The sequence below is a fragment of the Pollicipes pollicipes genome, unplaced genomic scaffold (genome assembly GCF_011947565.3).
Source record: "Pollicipes pollicipes isolate AB1234 unplaced genomic scaffold, Ppol_2.1 Scaffold_7261;HRSCAF=8764_pilon_pilon_pilon, whole genome shotgun sequence".
Classification (NCBI taxonomy): Eukaryota; Metazoa; Arthropoda; class Thecostraca; order Pollicipedomorpha; family Pollicipedidae; genus Pollicipes; species Pollicipes pollicipes.
Window position 1 is genome coordinate 16,304,199 of NW_023597054.1, and position 24,036 is coordinate 16,328,234.

Sequence of the window (24,036 nt, forward strand, 5' to 3'; positions counted from 1 at the left end):
CGCTGTGCCGCCGCTCAGCCGCCCCGGTCACGCCTAGCAAACCAGACCAGGTCCTCCCCGCTGTGCCGCCGCTCAGCCGCCTCGGTCACGCCTGGTAGACCAGACCAGGTCTTCCCCGCTATGCCGCCGCTCAGCCTCCCCGGTCACGCCTGGCAGACCAGACCAGTTCCTCCCCGCTGTGCCGCCGCTCAGCCGCCCCGGCCATACCTGGCAGACCAGACCAGCTCCTCCCCGCTGTGCCGTCGCTCAGCCTCCCCGGTCACGCCTGGCAAGCCAGACCAGGCCTCCCCGCTGTGCCGCCACTCAGCCGCCTCGGTCACGCCTGGCAGACCAGACCAGCTCCTCCCCGCTGTGCCGCCGCTCAGCCGCCCCGGCCATACCTGGCAGACCAGACCAGCTCCTCCCCGCTGTGCCGCGCGCTCAGCCTCCCGGTCACGCCTGGCAGACCAGACCAGGTCCTCCCCGCTGTGCCGCCGCTCAGCCGCCCCGGTCACGCCTGACAGACCAGACCAGCTCCTCCCCGCTGCGCCGCCGCTCAGCCGCCCCGGCCATACCTGGCAGACCAGACCAGCTCCTCCCCGCTGTGCCGCCGCTCAGCCGCCCCGGCCATACCTGGCAGACCAGACCGGCTCCTCCCCGCTGTGCCGCCGCTCAGCCGCCCCGGTCACGCCTGGCAGACCAGACCAGCTCCTCCCCGCAGTGCCGCCGCTCAGCCGCCCTGGTCACGCCTGGCAGACCAGACCAGCTCTTCGCAAACCAGACCATAGTCCGCACACTGCTGGCAGAGAGCTGTGCGCAGAACCGCGACTCAGCTACCCTTTGTATGTGGGAGGGGGGGGGGGGGCAGAACTGGGCGGCCTGAGTGGGACCAGCGAGGCAGAAGAGAGCGCTACGGAAGACGACTGCGACGAGGAGCTGCCGACGGACGGCGGCTCAGCTGCCAACGGTGAGCGGCACGGCGTACGAGCCAATCATGAAATCATGATCCGTCTCGGTGCCTTCCCATCAAGACGGAGTAGGTGTCATCATTAGGCTGCTGAACTTGGCCATCGCCCAAATGCAAGCGTTTTCTAAAATATTCCATGGAGTCTCTTCCAAATTCAGGTAGAGGGGGTGCAAAAAACGGACGCGGAGGAGAGTCCTAGCCGTAAATTGGAGAGAAAGAAAGAGAGAGAGAGAGAGAGAGAGAGAGAGAGAGAGAGAGAGAGAGAGAGAGAGAGAGAGAGAGAGAGAGAGAGAGAGAGAGAGAGAAGAGAGAGAGAGAGAGCGAGAGAGAAAAAAGAAGAAAGGGAGCGAGAAAGAGATCAACATATCTATGTATGTCCATAAAACATTACTTCAGTCCCCCGGGAGTGTTTTGCCGGTGCCCCAACCGGCGTCTACTGCTGGCGCACCGTACCTAAAAATAAAAAGGCCTGGTAATATGAAAAGGCGTACCTTCACAAAACATCGCTAGGTGACACGTCACATGCAATCAAGCCATAGTCACTGAGATAGTGGTTAGGTGGGATTGTGGGGTCCAAAATTGCCGCTTGCCAACATGTTAACTCAGCAACCTGTCACTTATGTCTTCAGCATTGTTCTTATCTCAGCGAATATTGCCCATTAGATGTTTGCCGCCGATTTTTCATCCCGTTTCATGCCTTGTACCATTGCTGCTCTGTACATGTGCCTGCTACCGCCACGCTGATGCTTATCTGTGCCGCGTCATGCCCGCTGCCAGTGCCAGCAGCTGCCGCAGCTGCTCCTCAGCCAGCCGCCCTTGCCGTTGACATTTCTCACGGCAGCGACATTCGATAAAATCTCCTGACTTTTCCCTGGCGGTACACGCACGTCCTGACCCCGCCGGGGGAGGGGGAGAGGCCATCACGTAACGGGGCGTCCCTCTCCGCGGACGTGGTCTGGCGCGGCAGTACGCCGGCCTCGCGTGGTACCGCTGCCGAGGCGTGGTGGCCCGGCGCGGGTCCAGCCCGGCCGCACGCGGCAGCGCACAGGTGGAGCATGTGGACAGAAACCGGCGCGGGTCCAGCCCGGCCGCACGCGGCAGCACCCAGGTGGAGCATATGGACAGAAACCGGTGCGGGTCCAGCCCGGCCACACGCGGCAGCGCACAGGTGGAGCATGCGGACAGAAACCGGCGCGGGTCCAGCCTGGCCGCACACGGCAGCGCCCAGGTGGAGCATGTGGACAGAAACCGGTGCGGGTCCAGCCTGGCCGCACGCGGCAGCGCCCAGGTGGAGCATGTGGACAGAGGCCAGGGCGGCGGGGCTACCGCATCTTTCAGTAACAAAGGAGTGATATTCGCGCTGGTCCCTGTGAGTATTGCCGACCATGCCGACCAGTATTGCCGACCACCCGCTTGCCACATTCCCCAATCACGTGTAGATGACGGTCCACACCAAGTCTTGCTGGCTGATAACCAGTTAACAGGAAACAAGCCACCTCTCAGCAAGTTGAAATGCTAAAAGTGAGTCGGCGCGTGCACCGACAGCGCCAATTCAGACACGGCCAGTCTGGCGGCGACTCCGACGTCATAAAAACGGTAGATGACGAAATCAAATGATGGCGTATTTAGGAGCACATCTACTAAAAAGAGAAGGTGTGTTATCTAGAGAAATTTTTGGAACCTTAAGAGCATACCAATAGTTACAAGTAAGCGTTTTTCATCTATCTGAGGCCTGTTTTCCACATCTTCAAATGTGGAAACTTCAGACCATTACCCAAATACATGCTTACACATCCCAGTCATTTTGTTCAGATTGTGTGAGCTACCTCAAAGTCAGTTGCACGATTTAACATGGTGTGACACTGACGCCACTTACCTTCGCAAAAGTGACAGATATTATGCTGGTCATTATATAACCACTCTATGCCTTGAGAATAACGATATATCTTGACCTGGAAAATACGGAATTAAGAGCGCATCACACGTCGTCAATTTGCCGCGTTTTCCAGCGTAGCCCTTTGAAGGAGGCGTCATAAGGTCGCTGGAACCACAAACATACCGGATGCAAACTCCGGCCAAAGGCACGCCTCGGTCGCGTCTTGTGAGCGAAATAGTTCTCACAACGAGCACTTAGAGATGCAGGAATTGCATTGAACTCGATTCATGTTGTAAGTGGCGTTGATGGAGCCAGCAGTGACTTGGTCTCAAAACTCTCATACCATGCACCATTTTTTGTGCTGTCTTTCGCAAGCATGTATTTGCTCTCCAGCTCCCGACCCTGTTGCGATATCATACATTTGTCTCGCATCATCACTCTTCGAGGTACATCAATGTGCGGATTATCCTAAAAATAGCATTAGCAGAAGCATATGTCTCATTCCTTTGAAATGGATATCCAAGATTACAAATATTTCGATAAGTTAATTAGTATTTATACACATCCTGATTATGTGTAATAATGGACAAGTAGACGTGAAGAATATGGACATGAAGATCATAAGTGATCAGGGACGAGGGTGATCTCGTATGATAGCTCTCATACGTCAGGGTGTATAAGATGAATAGCAATGGCCAGAAGCTTCGGATTTAAGTCCGACATGTCTTAGTGATCGATGATCATTCGTTGATTAGAAAGCATGATTATTCCAACATGATTGAAATGCATGTTATCTTAACATTTCACGGATAAAACATTTTTGCCACGGAAACGGACTACTTTCATGGTTTAACAGCAAACTACATTTTTTCATTCAGACTATCCCGATTTTAAATCGTTCTAGCAATTGTGACAGATATTGCAACACAATATACACTTGAAACGGTAGCAGTACAAGCAAGAAAAAAGAATGACACTGTAGCTTCTAGTAATCTTATTTTGCATGTTGGAAATGGGCATCAAACCTGCGCTTCATTACACGCACATAGCTTACTTCATAAACGATGTTTTCAAAGACAAAACAAATCACACAGTGTTTCACAACTTATGATCTCCTCACCAGACTCCCGCTGTCGGTCATAGCCGCCCGAGATCGACGCATCACAAGTCAAAGCTGTCTCCAGTGCAGCACATTCACGATTCTGACCCAGGTCCTTCGGCCGTACATGGCTGTCTAACAACAGACACAATGGTATTGTCTGGTTCACATTCTGTCACAATCACGCCGTCTACGTAGAATCTGACATCTAAAACCTGAGCGAAATGGCTCTGCATCTCCACCCAGCTCCCTCTCACCTAGCTCCGTCTCTCACGCCACTTCTTCCGTCGTGGTCCCGGGCCGAGTGTGTGTTCACGAAAGTGGAAATGCATTCGCGGTAGTAAAACAGGGAATGTGTTCATGGTGTTGAATCCAAGCGTCCATGACGTTGATAGTGCTTTCTCGGCGCTGCGAACGTGCACATTGGACCACAGCCCGGAAAGCCATAAGCTGTCTCCATTGTGATAGCTGGCGTCACTATTGATGCGTACTGATTCACGCAACCCACATTAAGGTACCGTGTGCAATAGGCATGGGCACACGACACGCACAAAGCACAACGCATACAATATAGACTATCCCCAGGCTCGGACGATTAGCGTTGTAAATAATCTATCAAATTCACACACTGCACGTCATGCCGTACACATTTTTCTGTCGTGTCACAAACCAAATTAAGCCTACGAAACATCCAAGCTCAAGTTGTCTACTTGACATGGACTCGAGTATCAGCCAGGGTTATCGGAGCGGTGTGCGTCTGCGCAGAACAAGCCCTTGTGCTTGGTTATGTGTTTGGTCTTCTTGTGAACGCATCTCCACTCCTCTGAAAGCTTGCGCTGCTGGAGTGGAAACCCAGTCGAGACTCCCCTGCAAGCGGCGACGGTGGACGTTAACGCCACGTCACGGCAATACGTGTCCAGCTTAGAGGACCGACACTTCCAAATGATCTTTGGCTCAAAATCAGATGCTTTTCAAAGTTGAGGAGACGCCTAAGCTAACGAGAAATCTAACGAAGAAAAAGCATTACACACAACAAAAGACCGGATGGAGGGCGCACAGGTCTGAAACACGGTTTTTGATTATTATTATATCCATTGTGCTCTGAACTCCGTTATTATATAAGCACAATTCATCACTGCAGTCTATGGGGGTGTCAAAATCTTCTACCTCCATTCAATACTGAATGTGGCTTGCGCTGACTGCGGTCGGTCTGCATTGCGCTATCTGATTTTAGACGATTTGCGGGCGGCGGCGCAGCGTCTAGTGGTGCGGAAGCATTCGGGCAAAAGTACGCCCGATGAGAAATCAGATTTCTCAGTACGAGCTACGCGCTTCCGTTCGCCTATCATATCCGCGGCGTACGCTGTCACCCTGTGGCGCAAGAAGGCTAAAATGGTTGATAATTTGTGTGACAGTAGATATGACAGTGATACGGGTGCGTGCCTCTTTCGCTGTGCGGACAGTGAAGTCTCGTCGGCAGCGATGTGCTGCAGCCGAAGCAGGAGGAGTGCTGTATGGCGAGATGAAAACAGAACGACTTTCCACTAACGCAAAGGAGCTCAACCAACTAATTAACTGACCCAGAGAAATGGAAAGGCACCCAAATGAACCAGGAACAGAGTGGATTGCTGAGCACAATGCGCAGCAGACTGTTGGCATAGCCACGTCGTGGGAATGGGGGAGGGGAGAAGGGAGATAAATGACGTACTAGAGTAGATCTTACCCAAACAGTGTCTTATATTGAAAAAAATAATTACGCATGTCACATTCATTGCTGGGGGGGGGGGGGGGGGGGGCGCCAAAGGGCATTTGGGCAAAACTTGCGGGAATATGCACCGGTGGCTACACGGATGAAATGAAACGATCTTTCCACCAGCCCCGAGGAACAGGACATCTCCATAGCTACCCAGTGTACCGGAAGTTTATCTGCCTGCTCCTTCGTAATGATGCGGGTCTCTCCTTGCCCTGTGTAGCGTCCCGTCCCAGCCGCTGACCCTGTGTAGCGTCCCGTCCCAGCCACTGACCCTGTGTAGCGTCCCGTCCCAGCCGCTGACCCTGTGTAGCGTCCCGTCCCAGCCACTGACCCTGTGTAGCGTCCTGTCCCAGCCACTGACCCTTTGTAGCGTCCCCGTCCCAGCCACTGACCCTGTGTAGCGTGCCGTCCCAGCCACTGACCCTGTGTAGCGTTCCTTCCTCTGCCACTGACCCTGTGAAACGGAGCGTCCCGAGCCCCGTCGTACTCTGTCACTGACTGAGGAACGGAGGGCTCGTACCCTATCACTGACTGAGGAACGAAGCGAGCCATCCTCAGCCACTGACCGAGGAACACGTCCCTGGCCGGCCACTGACCATGAACGGAGCGTCGCGGCGGCCGGAGCGGTGCCAGGGGCGTGCCCAGCCGGGCGTCGGGAGCGGCGGACTCCGGCGCCGCCGGCTGGGTCATCAGGACGCGGTCGGGCGGCGTCCGGCCTGGCGGCACACGGGGAGGCTCAACACGTCACCCCTCCTGGCGGCCCCCGGCCAGCGCCACACCCAGCCGGCCTGGCGGCACACAGGGGACGGCTCAACACGTCACCCCTCCTGGCGGCCCCGGCCAGCGCCACATCCAGCTGGCCTGGCGGCACACAGGGGACGGCTCAACACGTCACCCCTCCTGGCGGCCCCGGCCAGCGCCACATCCAGCTGGCCTGGCGGCACACAGGGGACGGCTCAACACGTCACCCCTCCTGGCGGCCCTGACTGGAACGGCCCCGGCCAGCGCCACACCCGGCCGGCCTGGCGGTACACAGCGGGGGGCTCAACACGTCACCCCTCCTGGGCTGACTGGAACGGCCCCCGGCCAGCGCCACACCCGGCCGGCCTGGCGGCACACAGGGGAAGGCTCAACACGTCACCCCTCCTGGCTGACTGGGACGGTCCCCGGCCAGCGCCACACCCGGCCCGCCTGACGGCACACAGGGGACAGCTCAACACGTCAACCCTCCCTGGCCGGCTGGCCAGAGGTGTGACGGCCGCTAGCCAGCGCCACACCCGGCCGGCCCGCTTCCGTGTCATGTCACAAACTATGAGATATGAGCCAGCGTGCGTTTGGTAGCCGAGTGTTATGTATCTGCTGTCCGGTATATTAAGCTGTTGTTTGTGCCCCTGCAGTCCGCTCCTAGTGCTCGCGCGATTGTTGCAAACACGATTTGAACTTAGTGGTATATTGGCTTCATGGTTATCGTAATCATGGGCGCAGCACATGTCAGCTAACATTTTACACGAGGACGACCTCTCACCCTGGATGCGGAACGCCAAATAACTAAGAATGAAATGTTGATTGTGTCGTCATCTGGAACTTTCAGATTTCTCAGATTATTAACCGCTTTTCGGTATACGAGCTGGTCTCTCACATCTGGGCAGTTATCTGCCTTCCGGTGTCATTTCCGCAAATATCAGTGCCTTGGTTCTGTGGTAGATCCGCTACTGCATTTTTATTCACGGTAGTGAAACTCTATCAACCGCTCTGTGATTCGACAAGTCATCATCTACGCGATTAAAATCAGAATGAAGCACCACGAGCTTGATCATGTTTTCCATCCGCTAGAGAAGTTGGACAGCTCCCTTGAGAGTCCCGGCAGGGTGATGGAGCGCACGACCTTGGGTAACCAGGGATGCCAGCTCGCGAGCTCTGGCTAATCTCTCGTGCTCGAGAGCACAACGGCAGAGAGCACGTCTTCCCTCACGTTCCCAAGTCCGTGCTGCGAGGGGAGACGGCTCCTTTGTTGATGAGCTTGGCTAAGAGTAGTGTCCCCGTTTCAGACCTGTCGCGCCTCCCCGTGACCCGGTCGGTGCGCTGTCCCCTGACCTGCTACGGTCCCCGTGGCGCGGTCGGTGCGCCGACCCCTGACCTGCTACGGCTCCCCGTGGCTCGGTCGGTGCGCCGATCATTGACCTGCTGGGGCATTCCGTAACCCGACCGGTGCGCGACCGACTCCTGACCTGCTACGGCTCCCCGTGGCCCGGTCGGTGCGCCGACCCCTGACCTGCTACGGCTCCCCGTGGCCCGGTCGGTGCGCCGATCATTGACCTGCCGGGGCATTCCGCAACCCGACCGGTGCGCGACCGACCCATGACCTGCTACGGCTCCCCGTGGCTCGGTCGGTGCGCCGATCACTGACCTGCCGCGGCATTCCGTAGCCCGACCGGTGCGCGACCGACTCCTGACCTGCCGCGGCCCCTCGTGGCGCGGTTTAGCCGTGCACTGAGGCGCCACCTATTACGGATCCCGCGCTCACTGTGTTGTGTTGTGTCTACCTATAAGAGGTTGCATGTGGGTGCGAGATATTGTGCGTGTGTGTGTGTTGGCTTTTTGTTGCATCTGACATTTTAAAGGCTAAATTGTAAGTATTTGTTCAAAGGTTTTTGAATGAATGCATTGAGCAATACATTGGACTATGTCAAGTGTGTATCACTTATAAAGCGACGAACTGAGTCACCAATTCGTGAACGGATCAGTACATTGGACAATTTCAAGTGTATGTCACCTATGCAGCGACGAACTGTGAGTCACCAATTCGTGAACGGATCAATACATTGGACTATATCAATTGTATATCACTTATACAGCGACAAACCGTGAGTCACCAATTCCTAAACGGATCAGTACATTGGACTATGTCAAGTATATATCACCTATACAGCGACGAACTGTGAGTCACCACTTCGTAAACGGATCAATACGTTGGACTATGTCAAGTGTATATCCCTTACACAGCGACGAACTGTGAATCACCAATCCGTGAACGGATCAATACGTTGGATATTGATCCGTTCACGTCAAGTGTACATCCCTTACACAGCGACGAACTGTTATAGTCACCAATTCGTGGACGGATCCATACATCGGACTATGTCAAGTGAGTATGACATCACTGCAGTTGTACCTGCCTCCGGTATCCCCAGCCCCACTCCATTCCTGACCGTCCCTCCCATGCCCACAACACAGACACCGACCTCGTCTGGGGCTGAGGCAGCGGACTGAGGGAGGCGCTTTGGGAGGACTTCTGCACGGGCTTAGCCGGCCCGTGAACGTCTCGTCAACTGTCGATGCTGCAGCAGAGGACAGCTCTTTAATGACTGCTGTGACAACAGAGGGCGTTCCGTCAACAGGCAACGCTGCGACGAAGATCGCATCGCAGACGATTCATCCATTGGAAAAGGTCATGACCCTTATCGCTGGCGCAGGACAAAGAAGGCATCGAAAACGGCTGCCACTGTTACAAAGAACGCCTTTTAGAAATCAATTCTGTGTGAGGACATCTCGGCGAATGTTTATATTCCCATAAAGGGTGCCACGCCACCGGTGTACGCATCGCAACGAGTGCCAGTATGTGGTTTTAGCGCATTAGGTACGACTTCGTAGTCAAGCAAGAGCTGCGCAAGTGTACCCACAAGTGCGCTGCCCTTTATCACCAGTGTGGCACCTGGAAGTTTGTTTTACCCAAATGTCAATTGTGGTGGTTTAAACTGGATCTGAACGGCCGCGTGGGAGTGCACGAATGATACATCAAATAACTTGAAACTGATGGTGAAATTGGGCACAAACGCGTTGAAATAATCATCTTCAGCGGTTGTCACCAATCAGTCGGTCGGCGGAGTAAGACGATGGTAGACGCTGGCATGCTCCACTACGCATCCTGCTTCCACAGCTACACGGACTTGACTTGACCCAATGAGGCTGAGCGCCAGGCTGTGACGAGCCCCATCAATTTGAACGCGCAGCTAAGTCTCATACACGTTAAAAACAGACAACTGCCGTGTTTGGGATCGGTGCTGACACTGCCGTGTTTGGGATCGGTGCTGACACTGCCGTGTTGGGATCGGTGCTGACGTTGACAACTGCCGTGTTTGGGATCGGTGCTGACACTGCCGTGTCTGGGATCGGTGCTGACGTCGATCGTCACCCGAAGAGACGAGGGGAGGGGGGAGGGGGGAGCCGTGTTTGGGATCGGTGCTGACACTGCCGTGTTTGGGATCGGTGCTGACGTTGATCGTCACCCGAAGAGACGAGGGGAGGGGGGGGGGGGGGAGGGGGTTTACTGCCATTTTACTGGCGTCATTAATTGTGTTACCTTTTTGAAGCGGAAGCGACCGTTGTGTCTGTAGTATATCCTGCAAGCACTGGTCCATCACCTCGTCCCTCTCTTTTGACGCGAGCGGACGCAGGTTCGATCTTGGTACGACCTCCTGAAACAGAGTCCGGTTTCCACTCAAAGGACCATGAGCGCGCAAAGTGCGGCTGCCCACTTCAACGAGCGTGCTCGAACATTGGCCTTTTTGCTGCGGCATCGAAAGGCCGAATCACCTTTCGCCTCTGTGATGGCGTTTAAGCAGTGGGAGTTGGACGAGGATGCAGCCTTATCAGGCAAGAGGGAACATGACGCAAGCCACAAAAGAAAATGTGATGTTGGTGGATGAAATCATTCCTGAATATCTTAACCTAATTTGTCAGTACTGCCACCTGGATATGTTCAGTGCAATTAACGGTTCAGGCAAGCTTTAGATGCTCTAGTGTTAAGCAACACCGTAAACGCACAGACGGACATGACAGTGATCAACATCTTTATCTGTATAAATGCCGTTGTGAATAACTGAACTACTCGAGATAGAACATTGAAAGCATGCGCTCCCCTATTGGAGAGGTTATATCTGGCCTGCTACCTGAATGCCGTGTGCCATTCCTTCGAATCGCTGACTGAGCGACCGCCTAATATATCAGATGCCTGGTACAAGCACGCGTGGCTCATAAAAGAATATGAGCCTGATATTGATCGGCCACAACCGGACTTTGATGGGCATTCCAGTAACTGGCTACGGGAGGGTGGCATAACTTTCTTCGCCGGCAACTGGCTGGGAACGCTTGGCGTCATGTTGGCCGAACGACATCAGGTCTCCAGACGGTTATGCTTCCAGGTCGTTATAGCGCTACAATAAGACACAAAACAGAATGTAACATCAGCCATAAAGACTCATATCATGGACTTGACTCCCTTTCCAGTTAAATGCGTTGTCGAACATATCCGAATTAAATTTTCCCATCAGAATTGTGGCTGCCTCTCCCCTCAAATGTTTTGAACCCGTACGCGCTGGCCAGTCCCCGCTCAACTGTGAACCACAGCATTACCAGCTCCCGCTCGCGCAGCGTCCGCAGTTCCCGCTCGCGCAGCGTCCGCACCTTCCGCCCGCGCAACGTCCGCAGCTCCCGCCCGCGCAGCATCCGCATCTCCCGCTCGCGCAGTGTCTGCAGCTCCCGCCCGCGCAACGTCCGCAGCCCCCGCTCGCGCCGCGTCAGCAGCTCCCGCCCGCGCAGCGTCCGCAGCTCCCGCTCGCGCCGCGTCAGCAGCTCCCGCCCGCGCAGCGTCAGCAGCTCCCGCCCGCGCAGCGTCCGCAGCTCCCGCCGCGCAGCGTCCGCAGCTCCCGCTCGCGCAGCGTCAGCAGCTCCCGCCCGCGCAGCGTCCGCAGCTCCCGCTCGCGCCGCGTCCGCAGCTCCTGCCCGCGCAGCGTCCGCAGCTCCCGCTCGCCCGCGCCGCAGCTCCCGCCCGCGCAGCGTCCCAGTTCCGCCCGCGCAGCGTCCGCAGCTCCCGCCCCGCGCAGCGTCCCGCCGGCAGTTCCCGCCTCCGCGCAGCGTCCGCAGCTCCCGCCTCGCGCAGCATGCGGCTGTCCGTAGCGTCGTGTCGGCCCGTACCACAATCCGCGCCGACTCGTGTATGTCGCCGAAGTCGAACTTGATCGAACGGGGCCAGGCGATGGGCGGCGGACTGCGAACCAGGTGCGAGTGGATCTCGGCCAGCGCCAGCTCCTTGTTACACGCCGGGTCCTGCGGGCGCAGCGAGTCACGGCGTCACGCTCGCTCCGGCGCGTCACGCTGCGGGTATGCGTGACGATGTCCCAGGAATGCGATGGCGTGTCCTTATCGTTGGTCAGCGCTGAGCCGAGTGAAGTGCACAGACAAAATGGCGGCGCCATGTCAATACTATTGTCTCAGAATGGCCATTTCACCGCATCGAACAGCAAACATGATCTTACGAAAAGAAGTTGCCGAGCGGAAGTTTGGGGTACCGCACATCACGCTGCTCTAACAAAGGCACTCAATCCATAGTTTTCTGTCCCTTCGATCCACTGCAGCAGACTGCGACGACCAACCAACCGCTGGTTGCTCGTCTGCAATCCTGTTGCCATTCGTATAAACATTCAAGCCAACATTTCAGGTTCAGCTGTTCCGCTGACAACAGTTTTAGCACTGATAGGCACTTCGATCCCTACAAGCGAGCTTTCATCACCCATCCGAGCCAAAAGAGCGCAAAAGCGGACCAAACAGCCGGACCCTCAGTCCTATACAACAATGCGTCCAGACCAGCGGTGGGCCCCGGACGGGGTCCCGTGCCTGCACTGACCTGGACCACCAGCTGGCTGTCGTCGGTCTGATCCTCGTCTGGCAGCTCCTCTCGGCTGCTGTGCAGTCGCTGCAGGAACGGGTTGTCCTGGCGCGACATCTGCAGCCGCTGCAGGTCCTGGCGCGTTAAAGGAGGCGTGTTAGTGGGTCAGCGCGAGCTAGCGTCGTCACAGCGCGGGGCGCAGTTACAATGAAAAGAAAAGACCCTCTTTAAAATATCAAAATATCACGGGACTTGTGACGTCATATGATGTCATCCTGAGTAGAAATGAACGACCGCCCAAGGTGGGCTATAAAAGTATTTCGCGTCCGAGGTGGGCCAGGGAAACGGCACACACTGAGGGGTTCATTATTTCGGTGACGTCACGCCCATTGTGCATGTCATAACCAGCCAGCCAGTCGCCATGTGTTGATCACGCTACCCGGCGCGGCGCCGTGTCTACACGTGCGGGCCGGGACTCTCCAGCCATGCGCCGTGTGTTTGTCATGACTTGTCAACATAGCGCCAGGCGCCGGCCATGACCTGCCAGCCCCCCCCCCCCCCCCAGTCGCGGCAGGGGTGGTGCCCTTAGCGCCGCACCTGCTCGATGTTGACGATCGGTTCCGGGCCAGGTGCGGCGTCATCGCTGACCGCGCCAGCCTCGCGCGGCGACGGCGGCTCTGAAACAGGCCGATCGATCTGACGCAGTGCCTCTCAATAGCGGCCCCCGTGAGGCGGCGGCTCAGCGACACGTCCGGAGGCAGAGCGATGGCGGGGCGTCGGGGGAGCAAACACGCCGCCAGTGGTGCTTTGTTGTCTGATGGGCGGAGACGGGCTTTGGACACAGTCGGGATCGCATACAAATCGTGCATAAGCGATAAATGACACAGCTCTACCAGCTATAGCGCAGCATACCGATGCTATACCTTTCCATGACGGGTGGGTAAACTAAAAAAGATGGTAATAGGGAAAACTAGATTTTTTGCAACCTTATTTGCTCCTACAACCACTTAAAACGGTTATTTAAATGGGAGTATTTACCGCTCGAACCAATGAAAACTATTGGCAATATTGCAACGTTTACAAAACTTCACGCTGACGTCGCCAACACCCAAAGGCTTGCAGTGTTTTTTATGATGCACAAGGTTACCAATGTAAGAGAACCTTGTTTAAAAGCATCGCTTTCCTTGTATCAGCTTAATGCTACGGCAAACAGTTTTGCATAATTGTCCCAGACCAAAGAGCGAACTCCTGGTAAAACGAATAATACAGGGCCTTCCAGGAAAAGTGGACCGGTTTGAGTCATTCATAGTTCAGGTATTGATTTGATTTGTAACACAAATGCTGCACCGATGTAAACAACATTCGTTGCTGTTTGCATCTGACCACTGGGCTCACCATGTCTTTCTTAGCTTGGACGGAGCAGCACGTGCTCCATGTGGCCCCCAGTTCGCTCCAGATACTGCACCGGCCGATCTTTCGCTGCTTAAACAACGGCATGAAACGTCGATGCCTTTTTGGCCTTCACAACCATCATTATACATTGCTTAGGCCCAGGAAGATATTCATGCCGTATGAGTGCATCTCTGACTTCAAATGCCCACACAAGAAGAAACGTGGACTCAAATCGAGTGAGTGCACTGGCCGGTTGCCTGGCTTCTTCAATAAGATATGTCTTGGTCCAAACCACTCTGGGCCACGATCTCGTTCCACCGTCAGGTGTGTCGTCATGTCATATTGCGGAAGTCGCTGACGTGGCATGTCTTCGCCGCAGACTTAGTGCAGAGCCGCCCAAAATTTGTAAGGCACGGCTAAGTACCGTTTAGCCATTGTGGTCACTACAGTCCCTCGCTGTCCTGAGACCAGTAGACGCCACTGACGCCACAACTGTTTATGCGCCACGCGGTGCACTTTTCTCTGTGCGGGAGTACTTTGAGAACCTCACCGGGGGGCCCGGTAGATCAAAACGGTGGTTTTCGCTGTTTTCACCGCCTACATGAAAGCGCGCAACATCGCTAAATCTCGTTGGTGGAGCTAGAGTTGACTTCGCACAGTCGAAGGAAGGAGGCAGTGCTGCACACGAGCGCGTTATAGCCGGTTGGTGAGGGCTTCTAATGTTATCTTACTTTGCATGGTAAAAGACTGAGCTATGACCCGGCCAGCCTCAACAACGTAGCACTGTTACAGCCTATTCCTGGCTATTAACCTATTCCTGCTGGATTAATCTATAGGTGCTTCGCAGCGAGACCTGTCTTGCTTTTACAATCTCCACCAGAGTTATTTTGGCTCCTTTCCTAGGGCTGACTTTACTTACCAGGTTTTCAAGACTACACTTTTTGGTAAAGGTTTGCACGTGACGCTGAATTGCATTTATTGATAGTGTTTCTTGTGTTTTAAACCACCAACTTTGTCTGAGCGTCTGTGTTTTTTTCTTTTTGCTTTCTTGTAATGCGATCTTTTTTCTTCCAGTCATGACGACTGATTTTCTTTCGAGGTACCATTTCATTATCTTTGCTCTCTCGTCTACTGTGTATGGTGACAGGGTCTCTCGATAATGGTTTAAGCATGGACAAATTGAGGTTAAGATGACTTTCAGACATGTCATGTAGATTGTATTGTAATCCCTAAGAGGATCGCCATTCCAAGAGAAAATGCGGCCTTTTTCCCAGAACTTCCGGTACTTGATAAATCAGCGAAATACCGGCCCTCTTTGCTGCATACTTAACGCAAAAACAACTTTATTTTAGGTCGTTCCAACTCCTTTACTGTGTTTTAGTCCCACTTAATTTTGTTATGTGCCATGCACCTCGCGTTTGCATCCTGCCACATGTTTCTGAGGTGTGCTCAACGCGCTTAAAAAGTCTACGTAAAGATACCATAAAACAGATCCTAGGTCTCTAACGTGCAATCCAGGACCTGCCGAGCTCTCTGCCTGATTTTTCGTACACACGGAACAGCCTTGAACTTGTTTTCAGTAGCATTCAAAACCAAAACGTTGGGACTGCAAAAAATCAGCCATTAGTAGTCTGTTGGCGTTGTTCTGGTGACCCTTGCTGTTTTTAGGCTACCTAAAACGGTTACTGAACGTAGTTTGGGGCACAAAATCGGAGGGACTCGTCCGAGACCATCGCCTACGCCAACTACAAGCTACCCCGGCTGTTACTGAGCTCCGTCCGGCAAACTTGGCAAGCTCATTGGATAATAGTAAAGGCAGTCTTGACACCATTCCAGCCTTTGGCGCTGGCACAGGGTACATGTGGTACAAAGCAAACGTTCTGTCCCAGTATGTGCCATAAACACTCAACTGGGCGACAGCACATTCTTGGTACAGCCTGTCCACCACTGACGTAAGTGGGCCGCTGTTCGTGACAGACATGCCTAAATGACCAATGTAGAACATTATGGGAGTTAACGTGACCGCCATGATGTGAATGCGATATAGGCCAGCGGCGTCAATCGTCCACGAATACGAATGACCGAATTAATGCCGGTTGGCTCCGTCCGTTGTAAGCACTAAGCGTGAGTAGAAAGGTGCGTATCCGCAGGGCATATTAATCATGCTTTAAGTTCCTCCACGCTGAAAATGTAGCCGTGTGGTAGCGATTTGCAGAGGCTCTTCCCTTGACGCACCTAGCCGACTGCTGACATTCGTGACCCCCTTCAGGCGGCCACGTGCTCCTAAAATACGTAGAGTTTTGCTCCTGACGGCGTCCTGGAATGCTCGAAACGACAGGCAACCATAAAATGACAACGGCAGGGGTCATCGCTCGATGCAAGTTATATGATGTTTGGCCATTCAGGAATGTTTGGTGGAGGGACAGAACGGTGGACGGTACGAACACCGCAGTGACCCACGCTGTTTGGTGGCCGTCGCCGCTTAGTCGCAATGTTATGCACCAGTTCCGCAGCTCAGCACGATGCTACAGCACCGCAGGGAGGAGATACCCGGTAATGCATGACATTGGAGGTGCTTACAGGCTTGTGGCCCTCGTCTGATGAGGCTTATGTCAATCCAGGTAGCTACTTTTTTGCTTAGTGAGTTTCCATGTAAACCGTAACGGAGTTTAACTATCATTATTGATCATGATTGCTATGATTGTCGACATTTGTGTTCATAACTGTTAATAACAATATCAAACCGGTAATGTAAAAATTACACACAATCCTGTTTGATGACACAGGATGCGCTTATAATGAACATCTCAACTATGAGTGATAACTACGACCCACTCACATCCTTGTTAATACCTAAGCATTTGATCATTGGGCCTTTCATACGCCACAGCCTCTGAATACAGGTTGTCGGTGTGCTTAAAACCCTTTGCAGCTGACCAACATACACTGTCAATATTTGTTTATCCTAAAAGTAGATATTGCGGCTCATTTTAAACTACATCATAAAATGTGCTTACCGGCCGTGTGATACACATGACTCTTGGAATGTTTGCACGACTTTTCATCATGTAATTGTTTCATGAGCGTTCAAAAGGAAACCTTCCATGTACTATGAGCGTAGAACAAAGGGGTAGGCCGGGCTTTCACATGAATTACCTTAAGTTCTGCCAGCGATGTGAAGCGCCGGTCGGCAGAGAAACAGGCCGATTTGGCTCGTATATCCCCTGGGCGGGTACCCGGAGGGCTTATATGCGGCTCGTCTGTAGTTAATTAGTGATAATGCTCAGGTGGCGGGACTTATAAGCATACCGTGCTGCATTACGTGCAGCCAGAATTTTAATGCAAGCTACCATCTTAATAACGTTAATGCAAGTTAACGTTAAAATCTTTTTGGCAAATTACTTTATTGTCAGATCGACTGATTGTCAGATCAATATATTGCAAGAGGTAATGCCGGATAATGCATTCTAGCCCCGCGGTTCTTACATGCGCCGCCGTTTTCGCTGTTTTTGTGACAGATGACATCTAAAGGGCAGCGTAAAGCCGAGAATGCATTCCTGCAGCTTCGAGATGCCTTCAAGCGCTTGCGCCTGTAACTTGACGACACATGATGGCAAGCGTTGACACTTGCGCGGGTGGGCGGTCAATGCAAAACGCTTGGATGTGGGATTCGTTAAATTCTCTTGAGGTTCTCCGAAAACAACAGAGCTAGAGGTACGCGCTTTACAGGGCAGGCAGCACTCTATGATACTTCGCTTGTCTTAGTATGCGGCTTTCAAACATCTACGAGCAATCTTTGCATCTTTAGGTCATGAGCAATCAAAGGTCAACTAAGGTCAAATGATGTACATTTTGTTGAATCTGCAGCATAGTTGCTTGTGTCTACCACATACGTTGGCGTTACAAGTGCCTTTAACCGCATCAAATGATGTTCGTTCAGCGTACTTTGCTGCATTTTGTGTGTTAGACACACACACACACACACACACACACACACACACACACACACACACACACACACACACACACACACACACACACACACACACACACACACACACACACACACACACACACACACACACACACACACACGCACACACACACACACACACACACACACACACACACACACACACACACACACACACACACACACACATACACACACACACACACACATATATATATATATATATATATATATATATATATATATATATATATATATATATAAGGTTATTGCATGTCTATTGTACAAATCTTTATGCACATGTTATACCTCACAGCTTGGGTAAGTATGATCAAAGTCACTGTGATAATTGCCCTCATACCTCCTCACACAACCACCGGAAACTTATACGTCTTTTTTTTAAACAAAGTCCATTCACAGTCATCCCAGACCGTTGACTGTATCCAACCTTAAAGGGGTCAAACTGACAAATCCTACATTGAAATCACGCTAATACTTGGATTTAAGATCAGCGTCAAGAAACATCCATAAGCGGCAAGCTCTTCACCGCCATAGGTAGATGAGAGCATTGCGGGTCATGCACCTCCCTGGCCCTCGTTAAGTCAGAGCGAGACATCTGACGATGTCCTCGTGATCAAAGAATTATGAATAAACATAAAAACTCTCAGATAAAGCAATTTTTAGTAAAAAAGCTGTTCGTTTGTTGCCTTGATCTGACATTTATAACTGAACCAAGGGTATTGCCATTTCTTGTTATCCGAGTTTCAATTAACCTATTGTCTAAGAAGCCGCCCAAAAGTTGCATGACTTCGTGAAAGAATCCGTCCTTGCATCGGGTTGAAAGTTGGCCTAAGAATGTTCATTTCTGGCAATCATGACTCACTTTCATCCATCTACGGACCAGTGGCCTTGGAATGTATGCATATTTTTGGGATCCCAACATAGACCATTATATGATCTATAGTACTGCAAGGTTCAGCGTTGCTACAGCGCATGATACGGGATTAAATTTTGAGAAAACCTATGGCGTGTGGAATTTATTGTGGGAATATATATGGGTGCGTTGAGGTCACCAACTCCAACCGAGGTCCTGTTAAAAAGTATCGTAACAGAAGACCAATCGCCGGATTTGTAAGTGAGCTACTTACCAGCAAGGCATTCAAGACAGTACCATGCTACAACCATTTGTCCGATTTCAATAATCGCTTCACAGATAAACAATTTTGCATCCATGAAACACAGACTGTCAACGACTAAAATATGGACATTGCAAGCAAATGATCGTCAAACAACGTTTGAGACAACTGATAAGTTTCAAACAGCAAAAGACTAGTACCAGCTTACGGGGAACGCAGAACGCAGCAAACACATCACGGCATGCGCGGTCCGCGGATACGTCGACGTTCGATAACCCGGATCTATGTGCACTCGCCGAAACGGATGGCCCGGCGCTGCGTCACCGCACCGGCGCGCCTCGACGCACTCACCTTCACCGGCAGAGTGCACCACCTGTGCCGGGTCCGGCTCCTCCCGCTTCCGCTTGAAGATGTTGGAGAAGAAGCCGAGTGAGGCGTTCTTCCGCTTGGTGGTGGGCGTCGTGGCCTGGTCTCCCAGCTTAGTCGGCATGGCGCCGCCCTCTGAAACGATGGCCATGCCGGCACGGTCGGTCGTGCTGGCGGCACGACAGTGGACCAGCGTCGCTGTCAACGGCCCGGGGTGCGGTCCGTTGACCGCTGCGTTGCCCGGGGAACCGGACACACGCGCCCCACTTCCCCGCAGCCGTGTGCACCGTCCAGTCGCTGGCTTGGACGCGGCTTGCGCGCACGCTGCACCGAACCCGCTCACGGCCGGCGGCGCGCCGATGTCACCGGGCGCACGACTGCCGGGCTAACCCGCCAGCAGCACGGCAGCGACACACGCGCAGCTGAGCGCCGTCCACCGCCCGCTTGGCGTTACTTACCTCGTCAGTCCACCGCCGCGGCCGGTCGCTCGACGGCGTCCCCGACACGCCGCCGGCGCCGCCGCCGCCGCCGCCGCCGACCGGCCGGAAAATCGATCCTGGGAGCGGGGTGCGCGCCCCGCGCGGTCGTCGGTCGATGGCCGGGCCACCAGTGGGACAGCGGAGCCAGGCCCAGTCGGCCGCCCCCGCCACCACTGCGGCAGTGCGGTCCGGGGGCGGCCCACGCTCTTCGGCCGGCACAATGGAGCCGTCCGTCGAGACTAGACCGGGGAGTGCCTGCCCGTGTCCTGCGAACGACTGTGGAACACGCGGGCGGTACAATGTCGGTACCTAAAGCGTTTCCCCATAGGTTGTGAACTTGCAGCTAAATCACCCCTCGGTTTACGGCTTCAATACATATGCAGATGTTTCATATTCAAAGCCATATCCAAAGGTGACTTTTCAAACTTGTTCACTTCCCGGTGTGCCTGGAAGAACCAGCGCCATGAGCCAGGACAAGATTTCTGGGTCTCCACGTCCATAGATGACTGGGATCCATCATCCCCTAATGAGCCCAGCACTATTCTCCGCCTCCTTTCGAGATCACGGGTGACGAGCTTGTCGGTGGTCTCACGTCTCCCATGGCTGAGGAGGGGGGAGAAAAAGGAGAACGATTCAGCCACCGCCCCCGCGCGCCAGTCGGGGCTTGCGGGGGGGGGGGGAATCGGGAGAACGGTGCAGCCATCACCCCCAGCACGCCGGCCGGAGGCTGCGGGGGGGAGGGAGGAGTCAGGAGAACGGTGCAGCCACTGCCCCCGCACGCCAATCAAGAGCTGCGGGGAGAGGGGAGTCGGGAGAACGGTGCAGCCACCATCCCAGCACGCCTGTCAGGAGCTGCGGGGGGGAGGGAGTCGGGAGAACGGTGCAGCCACCACCCCAGCACGCCGGTCGGGAGCTGCGGAGAGGGATCGGAAGCTGTGGGGGGGGGGGGGGGGAGTAGGGAGAACGGTGGGCGCAGCTACCACCCCAGCACGTCTATCGGGAGCTGCGGGGGGAGGGGGGTAGTCAGAAGAACGGTGTAGCCACCACCCCAGCACACCAGTCGGGAGCTACGCTGCCGCTGCTGCCGCATGCCTTGCTGAATGAGCGCCATGGTTTACAACCAAACAGTACAGCTGAAAAGCGTACAAGAGGCTGTTAACATCCGTTTCTAACATGTGGCCGCATGCCAAAGAAGACCACGTGCGCCGGCTTCCGAGGCGTTTTTAATAGGCTCTGCGCCGTGATCCACCCCGAATGTCACGCGCAATGGAATCGGCACTTTTAGGTATTGTAGTAAATATGTATTTTCGGAAGTATAGCATGTCTAAATGGTATATCGTTCGCTGAAGTAGTTTTAACGTAAAAACCTTAAAGCTATCGTTTTTGCTGACCGGGCAACTTAGCATCACTGTGTTCAACTTACACACAAGCCACGTTTGAATGCGTGTGTCTGAGCATTTGCTTTCGAATGTATATACATCCCTGTCTATAGTGGCTGGGTAGAAGCCGATATCGCAATTCACAGCATAATTGGCTATAAAATGACAAGGTGATGTATGTTTCACTATATATATATATATATATATATATATATATATATATATATATTGAGCCAAAAAACAGTTGGGTAAATTGCAATATTTATAGTGCAAGAAGAATGCCGCTTTTATGCGGCGTGTTGGCCTAAATCAAAATGCCTAAAATGTAAGCAATCGTAACTTAACGTAGTGAAAAGCAAGTGCACATAAAACTTCGAGAGTCGATGAACTACAATACCGCGCAACACAAATCTGCTTCAACACAGGATTAAAATGCGTCTAGAAGCTTTGGCATGTGATAACAACATTTGTGTTTCCAAATGTAGCAGTCCGCAAAAGTCACGCGCTATCGTGGTAAAAAACGGCTATTGCAAATTGGAAAGATGAAAAAATAACTGAACAGCTTGTTCGAGCCAATCGATTTCCAGTCTTTTTTAAGTTAATGGGAATGGGCAGTGCATTTCACCCAGGATCTGGATTTGGGTGCCATTTCACAAAAAGACTTGTCCTCTGAACGACCTAAAATTCTGGTTCAAGTTGTGTTGATTACATCTAGGGCGTCGAAGTCCCTCTTGATCTCCTCCAAACACCTGACTTCCGAATATAACAACTGAAATTGTTCTTAACACGCCGACAAATATACGAACAGCTGAGGTCCGTCTCAGAACCTTTCGACAATGAATGTAGCTACAGCGGAGTAATGCTCAGCATTTGCAAACGCTGCATTGCGCTCAAGTCGTCACAGCACCTTCCAGAAAAGGATGCAACAAGGAGCAGCACCACTGACACTTGGTGAGACTCCGCTTCTTGACCTCTAGGACTGTCGATATAGAAAACAGGGCCGGTGCAGCAAAGGGGATAGAGCATACAGCAGCATAGATACCCACCTCCCAGCAATCAGTGGGACAAGAGTATTTTTTTGCCCCCCCCCCAAAAAAAATCGTGGAGAAACCCCTTTTTCCTTAGTTAAGGGTATTGTAACTACCCCTAGATCGCCAAAACTCAGATCAAGGAAGCCCCCATAACTGAGCTAAAGCGCGATAAATTGGGCTCAAAAGACCTTTCCTACATCAAGAGGCCTGCTTTGCAGATCATGAGACCACCTCCATGAACAAGGTAGCCCATGCTCTAGATCAGAGGGACCAATGATGTGTAAAGAAAGCCTTTTTGCCGGTTTTGGAGGCCTCATTACAAACTAGGAGACACCGCCCACGGTTAGAAGGCGCCCTCTATATTCAGGGGGGCCACTTCATGCGCCAGAGGGCTGCAGTTCTGAATCAAGATGCCCTGTTTTTTTGGAAATCCCCCCCCCCCCGTGAGTCGGAAATGTTCCTTTCTGTCTTACGAGGCCCCTGTTTGCACCAGGCGGCCCTGTTTTAGCTTACTGAAGCCATTTTCTGGATCATAAGTAGCCCCCATTCTGTTGGGGGCCTGATTTTCAGTTATTTTTTTTTAAATTTTCAGCGTTTTTTCTCGGATATGATGCGTGGAGCAGTTTGATTCAGAAGCATATGCCCTCCGTACCTTCCTTCTCGGAAATGACACTGCCCAGGACGCCCGCTGTGAGGAGGCCCCACTGTGTCCAGGAGGCCCCCTGTGAATCCTGCCCCCCCCCCCCCCCCGACTCAAAATCCGTGGCGCTGCTCCTGACGAAAATGATTCTGCGACTAAATGGACCGAAAAAGCATAAATTTGAGATCAGCGACTCAACCTGGAGCAGCCTGGGGTGCGCTTTTACATTAGGCTTGTACTTCCCGCGTAGCATACGCTACTCACGCTTGAGGAGAGCTGGCTATCCCGGACGAGTACAGGTAGCGCCACAGGCTGAGGACCTGTGACCGCAGGCGGCGCCACCAGCGTAGGGATTCGAGCTCCTTCCGTTGCCTTATGGGCTGCGTCGAGCTCTCCGGTACGGATATTATCTGTTGACCTAAAATAAAGGTTACTTTTGATCCTGTATATCCAAAATTTACTTTCCACGCGTTGAAGGTGCACAACGTACTAAAGTGAGGTTCCACAGCATCATGTGGGCGAGAACCACGCTACAATCTTATTGGGTTGACGTAGGTGCCCTTCTTTAGATAAATGTTCAGCTGCTGCCACAAGGCTGACATGTGGCTGACATATGGCTGCCGACAGAAGGCTGACATATCACATACCAACTTGTTTCAGGTCGCATTATGGCAGAGGCGTAGAAAGGAAGGGGTTCTGTGGGTGTCATGGCACCCCGACTTTCCAAGAATGCTCTGGAGACGCATGGAAAGGCTTGAAATTAATATTGGCACACCTCTTTCTGTGACGCTCTTTCGCCTTTATATTAAGCTCTCATTAATCACACAAACAATCGTGCATTGTGCATAACACAGAAGCCTTTAGGGCACTTTATAATGGATTGTGCACGACGATAGCTCTAAAAACACGCGAAGCCAACTCCAACACGTGACAGTGCCTTTCGAGATAGTGCGTGAAAAGACGGCATTGGCAATGCAAATGATCAATGCGTGCATCGCGAATCTTATCAGATCATATCGCTCTTAGATTAAGTTATCTATACCTGAACGACATCAATACATGTCATAATGTATACGTTCGTGTGAAACATGCGGTCCATAAACGTCTACAACATAACGATATACCCGATGCTCAGCATGCTGCTGCGGCGAATGCGTTCTCTTGACACATAGAGGGTGTCAGGTAGCGTTGTTCTTCAAGTTCCTATTGACCTTGCAAACGATGCTGCCTGGAAATACCACAAAAAATGTCGTCTTACAAACTGCGTCTGAGCTAATGGTGTCTATGGCATTGTTCTGCATG

General features: G+C 52.9%; 1 protein-coding gene across 4 annotated transcripts; it reads right to left on the reverse strand.

The window, feature by feature from the left end:
- Positions 1 to 3,639: 3,639 nt before the first annotated feature.
- Positions 3,640 to 19,705, reverse strand: LOC119112299 (uncharacterized). Of its 4 annotated transcripts, XM_037236412.1 has the most exons (9): positions 19,664 to 19,705; positions 19,191 to 19,340; positions 12,936 to 13,015; positions 12,357 to 12,473; positions 11,648 to 11,779; positions 10,035 to 10,149; positions 8,917 to 9,012; positions 6,271 to 6,390; positions 3,640 to 4,788 (listed from the first exon to the last, which is right to left on the reverse strand). In XM_037236412.1, the coding sequence occupies exons 2-9, from the start codon at positions 19,327 to 19,329 to the stop codon at positions 4,706 to 4,708; spliced, it is 882 nt and encodes a 293-aa protein (XP_037092307.1). In that variant the 5' UTR covers positions 19,330 to 19,340; positions 19,664 to 19,705; the 3' UTR covers positions 3,640 to 4,705. The 4 variants fall into 4 exon arrangements, with proteins under 4 accessions (XP_037092307.1, XP_037092309.1, XP_037092306.1 ...); XM_037236414.1 differs by lacking the exon at positions 19,664 to 19,705 and having other exon boundaries at positions 19,191 to 19,577; XM_037236411.1 differs by lacking the exon at positions 19,664 to 19,705 and having other exon boundaries at positions 10,035 to 10,146; positions 19,191 to 19,374.
- Between the last annotated feature and the right edge of the window lie 4,331 nt (positions 19,706 to 24,036).

Coding starts and splice junctions, on each gene's coding strand:
- LOC119112299 (XM_037236414.1), bottom strand. CDS start 19,356: ATGGCCATCGTTTCAGAGGGCGGCGCCATGCCGACTAAGCTGGGAGAC. Junction 11,780..12,356: donor ACAGCCAGCTGGTGGTCCAG/GTCAGTGCAGGC, acceptor CTGCGCCCGCAG/GACCCGGCGTGTAACAAGGA. Junction 9,013..10,034: donor GTCGCTTCCGCTTCAAAAAG/GTAACACAATTA, acceptor CCTCTGCTGCAG/CATCGACAGTTGACGAGACG.